The 12,069-nt window shown below is 42.8% G+C and overlaps 1 protein-coding gene across 2 annotated transcripts in view; it reads right to left on the reverse strand.

Moving 5' to 3' along the window:
• NFKB2 (nuclear factor kappa B subunit 2) overlaps positions 1 to 12,069 on the reverse strand; it is a 178,584-nt gene that overhangs the window by 121,993 nt on the left and 44,522 nt on the right. The window contains exon 1 of one of the 2 annotated variants that reach the window (XM_053691953.1): positions 6,137 to 6,503. The exons of the other annotated variant lie outside the window; for it this stretch is intronic. Coding sequence (XP_053547928.1) covers positions 6,137 to 6,154 — 18 coding nt within the window. The 5' untranslated portion in view covers positions 6,155 to 6,503. Of the gene's footprint in view, positions 1 to 6,136; positions 6,504 to 12,069 lie in introns of those variants that run through there. 2 annotated transcript variants of the gene reach the window in all.

Genomic DNA, 12,069 nt, shown 5'->3' on the forward strand with positions numbered 1-12,069 from the left:
TGATGAGTCAGTGAGGAGCAGTGAGGAGCCATTAGGAGCAGTGATGAGGCAGATAGGAGCAGTGATGAGGCAGTGAGGAGCAGTAATGAGTCAGTGAGGAGCAGTGATGAGGCAGTGAGGAGCAGTGATGAGTTAGTGAGGAGCAGTGATAAGGCAGTGAGGAGCAATGATGAGTCAGTGAGGAGCAGTGATAAGGCAGTGAGGAGCAGTGATAAGGCAGTGAGAAGCAGTGATGAGTCAGTGAGGAGCAGTGATGAGTCAGTGAGGAGCAGTGAGGAGCCATTAGGAGCAGTGATGAGGCAGATAGGAGCAGTGATGAGTCAGTGAGGAGCAGTGATAAGGCAGTGAGGAGCAGTGATGAGGCAGTGAGGAGCAGTGATGAGTCAGTGAGGAGCAGTGATAAGGCAGTGAGGAGCAGTGATAAGGCAGTGAGAAGCAGTGATGAGTCAGTGAGGAGCAGTGATGAGTCAGTGAGGAGCAGTGAGGAGCCATTAGGAGCAGTGATGAGGCAGATAGGAGCAGTGATGAGTCAGTGAGGAGCAGTGATAAGGCAGTGAGGAGCAGTGATGAGGCAGTGAGGAGCAGTAATGAGTCAGTGAGGAGCAGTGAGGAGCCATTAGGAGCAGTGATGAGGCAGATAGGAGCAGTGATGAGTCAGTGAGGAGCAGTGATAAGGCAGTGAGAAGCAGTGATGGGTCAGTGAGGAGCAGTGATGAGTCAGTGAGGAGCAGTGAGGAGCCATTAGGAGCAGTGATGAGGCAGATAGGAGCAGTGATGAGTCAGTGAGGAGCAGTGATAAGGCAGTGAGGAGCAGTGAGGAGCCATTAGGAGCAGTGATGAGTCAGTGAGGAGCAGTGATGAGTCAGTGAGGAGCAGGGAGGAGCCATTAGGAGCAGTGATGAGGCAGATAGGAGCAGTGATGAGTCAGTGAGGAGCAGTGATGAGTCAGTGAGGAGCAGTGATAAGGCAGTGAGGAGCAGTGATGAGGCAGTGAGGAGCAGTGATGAGTCAGTGAGGAGCAGTGATAAGGCAGTGAGGAGCAGTGATGAGGCAGTGAGGAGCAGTGATGAAGCAGTGAGGAGCAGTGATAAGGCAGTGAGGAGCAGTGATGAAGCAGTGAGGAGCAGTGATGAAGCAGTGAGGAGCAGTGATGAAGCAGTGAGGAGCAGTGATGAGTCAGTGAGGAGCAGTGATAAGGCAGTGAGGAGCAGTGATGAGTCAGTGAGGAGCAGTGATAAGGCAGTGAGGAGCAGTGATGAGTCAGTGAGGAGCAGTGATAAGGCAGTGAGGAGCAGTGAGGAGTCAGTGAGGAGCAGTGATGAGTCAGTGAGGAGCAGTGATGAGTCAGTGAGGAGCAGTCAGGAGCCATTAGGAGCAGTGATGAAGCAGTGAGGAGCAGTGATGAAGCAGTGAGGAGCAGTGATGAAGCAGTGAGGAGCAGTGATAAGGCAGTGAGGAGCAGTGATGAAGCAGTGAGGAGCAGTGATGAGGCAATGAGGAGCAGTGATGAGTCAGTGAGGAGCAGTGATAAGGCAGTGAGGAGCAGTGATGAGGCAGTGAGGAGCAGTGATGACGCAATGAGGAGCAGCGATGAGGCAATGAGGAGCAGTGATGAGTCAGTGAGGAGCAGTGAGGAGCCATTAGGAGCAGTGATGAGTCAGTGAGGAGCTGTGATAAGGCAGTGAGGAGCAGTGATGAGGCAGTGAGGAGCAGTGATGAGGCAGTGAGGAGCAGTGATGAAGCAGTGAGGAGCAGTGATGAGTCAGTGAGGAGCAGTGAGGAGCCATTAGGAGCAGTGATGAGTCAGTGAGGAGCAGTGATAAGGCAGTGAGGAGCAGTGATGAGTCAGTGAGGAGCAGTGATAAGGCAGTGAGGAGCAGTGATGAGTCATTGAGGAACAGTGATAAGGCAGTGAGGAGCAGTGATGAGTCAGTGAGGAGCAGTGATAAGGCAGTGAGGAGCAGTGATGAGTCAGTGAGGAGCAGTGATGAGTCAGTGAGGAGCAGTCAGGAGCCATTAGGAGCAGTGATGAGGCAGATAGGAGCAGTGATGAGTCAGTGAGGAGCAGTGATAAGGCAGTGAGGAGCAGTGATGAGGCAGTGAGGAGCAGTGATGAGGCAGTGAGGAGCAGTGATGAGGCAATGAGGAGCAGTGAGTAATGAGAAAGTACATTAATTCTAGAATATCTGATGAACCTTCCACCAAAAACAACAATTTATAAAATCCTAAAGCAGCCTCCGATTCTCTGTGCCCGGCAGCGCAGTGCATAGTACTATATGACCTTGATTCAGTGGTGCTCACACCGCTGCATAAAGTGCATCACTCGGGTGGTCATACCATGTTTAAAATTCACTGAGCATCACTTTTTTTTACAGATTCGTTAGTTGGTATTCATTCTATTAACATCTATTCTTATTAGGTGCCCAACATATTACATCTCACATATGATATCAGAACCAATTATTATCATTTATTTGTATAGGGCCACACAATTCCATAGCGCTGGGTACTGAGACAGGGGTATACAATGACGGATTTGTGATAAGATACAAATACATAACAGACTAAACAAAAATGTGTACAGGAGAAGGGCCCTGCTCTGAAGAGATAACAGTCTACAGGTTGAGGGTGCAGAGACATAAGGTGTTGGGTAGCTTGTCACATGGGCTGTAGTCGCAGCAGTGAGTCAGGCAGTTCAAGATTTATTTTGGGTAGGATAAAAACAGAGGAGAGATGCTAAGCTCTGAATAGGTTGGTTATTAAAGAGCGTCTGAAGCTATACAAGGTTGGAGAAAGAGTGATGGTGTGGGACATAGAGTGCCAAAGGTCAGGAGCAGCACATGACAAGTCTTGGAGGTGAGAGAGGGATGTAGAGATAATTTATGAGTGGAGAGACGTAGGTCAGAGTTGGATCAAAAGAGAATGGGTGGGGGAATATTTGGATATGAGAGAGGAAATATAGTTGGGAGTTAGGCTGTTGAGTGCTTTGTAAGTTAGGGTTAATACTTTGTAAGTTAGGGCTAATACTTTGTAAGTTAGGGTTAATACTTTGTAAGTTAGGGTTAATACTTTGTAAGTTAGGGCTAATACTTTGTAAGTTAGGGTTAATACTTGGTAAGTTAGGGTTAATACTTTGTAAGTTAGGGCTAATACTTTGTAAGTTAGGGCTAATACTTTGTAAGTTAGGGCTAATACTTTGTAAGTTAGGGTTAATACTTTGTAAGGTAGGGCAAATACTTTGTAAGGTAGGGCAAATACTTTGTAAGTTAGGGTTAATACTTTGTAAGTTAGGGTTAATACTTTGTAAGTTAGGGTTAATACTTTGAATTGTATTCTGAAGTGTATGGTGTAAAGATTGACAGAGCGGAGCAGCTGATGTAGAACAGCAATTTATGTCAATGAGTCTAGTTAAAGCATTCATGATAGATTGGAGGGGGGAGATGCAGTGTTTGGGAAGGCCATTAAGGAGTAAGTTGCAACAGTCACTATGTGGCAAAATTAATAAAAAAAGTATCTTATAGTTTCTTGAGTAAGGAAAGGACAAATTCTGGAAATGTTGAGTAGGTGTGCACGACAGGTCAAAAAGTCAAGGTGTATCTAAAGATGAGGCCTGAAGACACCTGGGAGATTTCTACCTAATGCAAGAAGGCAAAAGACTATTTCCTGTGAATTCTATCAATACAAGTTACTACAAGAGTGTAGCACAAGGTATAATAAACCCCACTTGATGTATTGTTAAGATAATACTGACTTACAAAACGTTTACCAGGACTCCCACAGAGGGAAAGCTTAGCTTGCTATACTAGTGAATAGGTAATAATTGCTGAAGTAACCATTATTATTATTACTAATTATTTTATTTAATTGTTGAAGCTTCAGATATAATTCTTGTTGGATCATCACTGGCTAATAAAAAATAGCCTAACTGGATAGAACAGAAGGTGTTTCGGCGACGTCACAGATACAAACAAGGTGCTGACAGTGGCGTTTGTGGCATTTCAGAGGTGTTCTTGGGATTTTCACCCTCACAAATGCTGAGTATTTATAAAGACTGTTCATGTGAAGTATTTCATCTCGCGGTCGTATTTCGCTATTTCAGTGTCAATAAGGTTGTTTTGATTTGCTTTTTACTAACTTCTTTTCTTTTGAAGTTGTTATTTGTGCATATGACTATGTGGGTTGGCTTGTCCAGGGTGTTTTTTCCCATTTCATTTTGATTGATCTGCAACGACTGGAAAGCATTTTTGTGTCCTTTACAGTTGAACTAATTTTATTCACTGAGAGGAAAACAGTTACTAGATAGAGGTGAAAACGAGAGGGTACAAATCTCTGAATTGCACAATTTTAAACTTGTGATGTTGCAGGGAGTTTTAGGCAGCTGCCTGCTTTGCCTAATAAAGCCCTTAGCCCTTGTTTGAGATGTTTGTCCTTTACTGAAAATCAAAATACTAGAATAACACATTATTAGAGAAATATAGAGAGCCGGGTAGGAACAATTTTGGAATTCTTGAATTAGATTTTAAATGTAACCAGAAAACAAAGGGTGAAGACTGAATCAATGCTTTCCAGGTTTGTGAAATGACATCACACACTCGCTACTAATTGTAGTGTTCCTTACTAAAGGGAAAATAAGTACCTTGAGTCACATAAAACCTTTAATATTGTGTTGTAAAAAAAATACCTTTACCATATCAATAAATTTATTTTTCACTCTTTTTTTCTGTCATTTAAATCTGAAAATTATGTGTTTTCCAATTCTAAAGTTAAGACGTCAGAAGCACAACCTTGCCACATGTCTGCCTCTAATTGGCCTTAGCAGAGGTGATAAAATAAAATACTTCAAAACAATGGACATTTTGCTAACAAAATAACAGAGGAAAGTTTGTTTACTCCGGTAGCAGGTAGGATGTGGCTCCATCAAATAAGGCAAATAGTGAGGGGAGTTTGACTTTTGAATAACAAGTGCAGCAAACAAGGTGAAAATGCATTCCAGACATTAACACTCACATTTCATAACTACAGAAAGAAATGTTGCAATTACACATATGTGTATACATAAAGATGATATCTGGGCCTGATAATTACTGCACCATAGTATTATTTTGTGTATGTGTATTTTATGATACATTATACATAGGTAATAAGGTAATCACTGTTACTAAAAATCAGGGATGTTGCAGATTAGGCCTGCTCTGGACATTAGGGACTTAGGTAACTAAATAGAATATCAGATTAAGTGATGCAGCAGGCTATAGTGGTATGGAGTAGAAGTGCTTTAGGTGACAAAGGAATTATTTGCAGAATAATGCAGCTGTAGAACTTCAGGTTAGATCAGTAAAGAGTATTACACATATTACAAACAAAAACAATGCTGAGCTTCTAGCATATACTGAGATTGCATGCTCTGAATGTCAGTAATGCTGCAGGCTGCTGCACAAAGCGTATTACCAATGCTTCAGGAAGAAGCAGTATTTCCTAAATACTGAAAATGTTGCAGACTAGAGTAATAAGGAGTATCACTTAATCTATAAACACAGGAGCATTTTATATAGCTACAAACACATTGTGTCTTTATTATTTCTACTTCCAGTTACATAAATATACTGATACTACATAACATTATAACAACATTACATTATACACAAAACAAACATGTGGATACATTTATAGAAATAAATCCAGCAACATTTGCTGATATCTGGTGTCATTCCCCAGACAAATATAACTCAGTATAAAGAGCAAGCACCATAAGAAAAACCATCATAACCTCCAACTATTAACCCTTTGTCTCAAAGACATCAGTCTTACTCTGAAGTGCCATGTTATTTCCATGTTTTTATTAATATTAATTAGGTTTATAATTTCCTGTATAACACAACTTCTGCACTTAAAATAAATCAAAGAAACTTTATGGGACAGAAGGAGACTAATGTGCCATTAAGTCACATAGGAACAGTGTCTGGACTATAAGAAGTAGTTTAAAGAGAAGGCTGAATTATTGATAATATGAGGATAAAAAAAATGTGATTTAATGAAAGTACAGATGATCTATTAAATCACCCTGTAGTGGGGACACCATCATTTGTACAGAACATAGCCCAGAAGGCACTGGGACATGAACAATCCAGTTACTTACAAAGTCTGTTTTTTCCATTTTATAAGCAGTTATGTTCCCAGGTGGTTGTCTCTTGTGGGTCTTGAGAAGAGTTTAAAGTGTAAGATCCAGGATGTCACGTTGCAGAAGTTATTTGTCTAATCATAAAGAGCCAGTAAGGACGGTCCCCAGTGTGCAGGGAAGGCACAACAGATCCTCTTAGTGAATACAGGCTGTCAAACAGGTCAGAGAATGCCAGCTGCAGGAAGCGGGGCACGCTGATACCAGGGACTGTGGGGAAATACAGCAGGCGAGTGAGGGAAAGGTAAAGTGAGAGAAAACAGAGGAGGGGAAGGGCCCCAGGGAAGTTGGAGCGATCAGGAAAGTCCCTAAAATACCAACCCTGAGAGAAGTGACTTCACAGTCACATGGCTTTATAGGCCACACCCTCTCTAAGCAGGAAGCAAAACATACTGTACTGTATCTATACACAGGGCACTCACATACTGTACTGTATCTATACACAGGGCACACACTCACATACTGTACTGTATATATACACAGGGCACTCACATACTGTACTGTATCCATACACAGGGCACACACTCATATACTGTACTGTATCTATGCACAGGGCACTCACATACTGTACTGTATCTATACACAGGGCACACACTCACATACTGTACTGTATATATACACAGGGCACTCACATACTGTACTGTATCTATGCACAGGGCACACACTCACATACTGTACTGTATCTATACACAGGGCACACACTCACATACTGTACTGTATCTATACACAGGGCACACACTCACATACTGTACTGTATCTATACACAGGGCACTCACATACTGTACTGTATCTATACACAGGGCACACACTCACATGCTGTACTGTATCTATACACAGGGCACACACTCACATACTGTACTGTATCTATGCACAGGGCACTCACATACTGTACTGTATCTATACACAGGGCACTCACATACTGTACTGTATCTATGCACAGGGCACTCACATACTGTACTGTATCTATACACAGGGCACACACTCACATACTGTACTGTATCTATACACAGGGCACACACTCACATACTGTACTGTATCTATACACAGGGCACACACTCACATACTGTACTGTATATATACACAGGCACACACTCACATACTGTACTGTATCTATGCACAGGGCACTCACATACTGTACTGTATATATACACAGGGCACTCACATACTGTACTGTATCTATGCACAGGGCACTCACATACTGTACTGTATATATACACAGGGCACTCACATACTGTACTGTATCTATGCACAGGGCACTCACATACTGTACTGTATCTATACACAGGGCACACACTCACATACTGTACTGTATATATACACAGGCACACACTCACATACTGTACTGTATCTATACACAGGGCACACACTCACACACTGTACTGTATCTATACACAGGGCACACACTCACATACTGTACTGTATCTATACACAGGGCACTCACATACTGTACTGTATCTATACACAGGGCACTCACATACTGTACTGTATCTATACACAGGGCACACACTCACATACTGTACTGTATCTATACACAGGGCACACACTCACATACTGTACTGTATATATACACAGGGCACACACTCACATACTGTACTGTATCTATACACAGGGCACACACTCACATACTGTACTGTATCTATACACAGGGCACACACTCACATACTGTACTGTATATATACACAGGGCACACACTCACATACTGTACTGTATATATGCACAGGGCACACACTCACATACTGTACTGTATATATACACAGGGCACACACTCACATACTGTACTGTATCTATGCACAGGGCACACACTCACATACTGTACTGTATCTATACACAGGGCACACACTCACATACTGTACTGTATCTATACACAGGGCACACACTCACATACTGTACTGTATCTATACACAGGGCACACACTCACATACTGTACTGTATCTATACACAGGGCACACACTCACATACTGTACTGTATCTATGCACAGGGCACACACTCACATACTGTACTGTATCTATGCACAGGCACACACTCACATACTGTACTGTATCTATGCACAGGGCACACACTCACATACTATACTGTATATATACACAGGGCACACACTCACATACTGTACTGTATCTATACACAGGGCACACACTCACATACTGTACTGTATCTATACACAGGGCACACACTCACATACTGTACTGTATCTATACACAGGGCACACACTCACATACTGTACTGTATCTATACACAGGGCACACACTCACATACTGTACTGTATCTATGCACAGGGCACACACTCACATACTGTACTGTATCTATGCACAGGGCACACACTCACATACTGTACTGTATCTATGCACAGGCACACACTCACATACTGTACTGTATCTATACACAGGCACACACTCACATACTGTACTGTATCTATACACAGGGCACACACTCACATACTGTACTGTATCTATACACAGGGCACACACTCACATACTGTACTGTATCTATGCACAGGGCACACACTCACATACTGTACTGTATCTATGCACAGGCACACACTCACATACTGTACTGTATCTATGCACAGGGCACACACTCACATACTGTACTGTATCTATGCACAGGGCACACACTCACATACTGTACTGTATCTATAAACAGGGCACACAGTCACACACTGTACTGTATCTATACACAGGGCACACACTCACATACTGTACTGTATCTATGAACAGGGAAAACACTCACATACTGTACTATATCTATACACAGGGCACACACTCACATACTGTACTGTATCTATGCACAGGGCACACACTGACATACTGTACTGTATCTATGCACAGGGCACTCTTATACTGTACTGTATCTATGCACAGGGCACTCACATACTGTACTGTATCTATACACAGGGCACACACTCACATACTGTACTATATCTATACACAGGGAAAACACTCACATACTGTACTGTATCTATACACAGGGAAAACACTCACATACTGTACTGTATCTATACACAGGGCACACACATACTGTACTGTATCTATACACAGGGCACACACTCACATACTGTACTGTATCTATACACAGGGCACACACTCACATACTGTACTGTATCTATACACAGGGCACTCACATACTGTACTGTATCTATACACAGGGCACTCACATACTGTACTGTATCTATACACAGGGAAAACACTCACATACTGTACTGTATCTATACACAGGGCACACACTAACCTACAAAGCACTCAACAGTCTAACTCCCAACTATATTTCCTCTCTCATCGTGAAATACTCCCCATCCCGTCCTCTTCGATCAACCTCTGACCTACGTCTCTGCACTCCTGTTATCTCTACATCCCACTCTCGCCTCCAAGACTTCGCACGTGCTGCTCCTGTCCTCTGGAACCCTCTACCCCGCTCCATCAGACTGTCTCCAACCTTGTATAGCTTCAGAAGATCCTTGAAAACCCACCTATTCAGAGAGGCTTACCATCTCTCCTCCATCCCGCATCCGAACCAAGCTAATACATGAACTGCCTGACTCACTGCTGCAAATACAACCGATGTAACAAGCTACCCCAACCTTATGTCTCTGCACCCTAAACCTATAGACTGTGAGCTCTCCGGAGCAGGGCCCTCTTCCTCCTGTACTAGATTTGTTTAGTCTTGATATGTTTTGTATTGTATCACAAATCTTTGTCATTGTATACCCCTATCGTACCCTGCGCTACGGAATTTGGCGGCACTATACAAATAAATGATAATAATAATATATCTATACACAGGGCACACACTCACATACTGTACTGTATCTATACACAGGGAAAACACTCACATACTGTACTGTATCTATACACAGGGCACACACTCACATACTGTACTGTATCTATGCACAGGGCACACACTCACATACTGTACTGTATCTATACACAGGGCACTCACTCACATACTGTACTGTATCTATGCACAGGGCACACACTCACATACTGTACTGTATCTATACACAGGGCACACACTCACATACTGTACTGTATCTATACACAGGGCACACACTCACATACTGTACTGTATCTATACACAGGGCACACACTCACATACTGTACTGTATCTATACACAGGGCACACATCACATACTGTACTGTATCTATGCACAGGGCACACACTCACATACTGTACTGTATCTATGCACAGGCACACACTCACATACTGTACTGTATCTATGCACAGGGCACACACTCACATACTATACTGTATATATACACAGGGCACACACTCACATACTGTACTGTATCTATACACAGGGCACACACTCACATACTGTACTGTATCTATACACAGGGCACACACTCACATACTGTACTGTATCTATACACAGGGCACACACTCACATACTGTACTGTATCTATACACAGGGCACACACTCACATACTGTACTGTATCTATACACAGGGCACACACTCACATACTGTACTGTATCTATGCACAGGGCACACACTCACATACTGTACTGTATCTATGCACAGGCACACACTCACATACTGTACTGTATCTATACACAGGGCACTCACATACTGTACTGTATCTATACACAGGGCACACACTCACATACTGTACTGTATCTATACACAGGGCACACACTCACATACTGTACTGTATCTATACACAGGGCACTCACATACTGTACTGTATCTATACACAGGGCACACACTCACATACTGTACTGTATCTATACACAGGGCACACACTCACATACTGTACTGTATCTATGCACAGGGCACACACTCACATACTGTACTGTATCTATACACAGGGCACACACTCACATACTGTACTGTATCTATGCACAGGGCACACACTCACATACTGTACTGTATATATACACAGGGCACACACTCACATAATGTACTGTATCTATACACAGGGCACACACTCACATACTGTACTGTATCTATACACAGGGCACACACTCACATACTGTACTGTATCTATACACAGGGCACACACTCACATACTGTACTGTATCTATACACAGGGCACACACTCACATACTGTACTGTATATATACACAGGGCACACACTCACATACTGTACTGTATCTATACACAGGGCATTCACTCACATACTGTACTGTATCTATGCACAGGGCACTCACATACTGTACTGTATATATACACAGGGCACACACTCACATACTGTACTGTATATATACACAGGGCACACACTCACATACTGTACTGTATCTATGCACAGGGCACTCACATACTGTACTGTATCTATGCACAGGGCACTCACATACTGTACTGTATCTATGCACAGGGCACACACTCACATACTGTACTGTATATATACACAGGGCACACACTCACATACTGTACTGTATCTATACACAGGGCATTCACTCACATACTGTACTGTATCTATGCACAGGGCACTCACATACTGTACTGTATCTATACACAGGGCACTCACATACTGTACTGTATCTATACACAGGGCACACACTCACATACTGTACTGTATCTATGCACAGGGCACTCACATACTGTACTGTATCTATGCACAGGGCACACACTCACATACTGTACTGTATATATACACAGGGCACACACTCACATACTGTACTGTATCTATGCACAGGGCACACACTCACATACTGTACTGTATCTATGCACAGGGCACTCACATACTGTACTGTATCTATGCACAGGGCACACACTCACATACTGTACTGTATATATACACAGGGCACACACTCACATACTGTACTGTATCTATGCACAGGGCACTCACATACTGTACTGTATCTATGCACAGGGCACTCACATACTGTACTGTATCTATGCACAGGGCACTCACATACTGTACTGTATCTATGCACAGGGCACTCACATACTGTACTGTA

Source organism: Bombina bombina, chromosome 9, assembly GCF_027579735.1.
Source record: "Bombina bombina isolate aBomBom1 chromosome 9, aBomBom1.pri, whole genome shotgun sequence".
Taxonomy (NCBI): domain Eukaryota; kingdom Metazoa; phylum Chordata; class Amphibia; order Anura; family Bombinatoridae; genus Bombina; species Bombina bombina.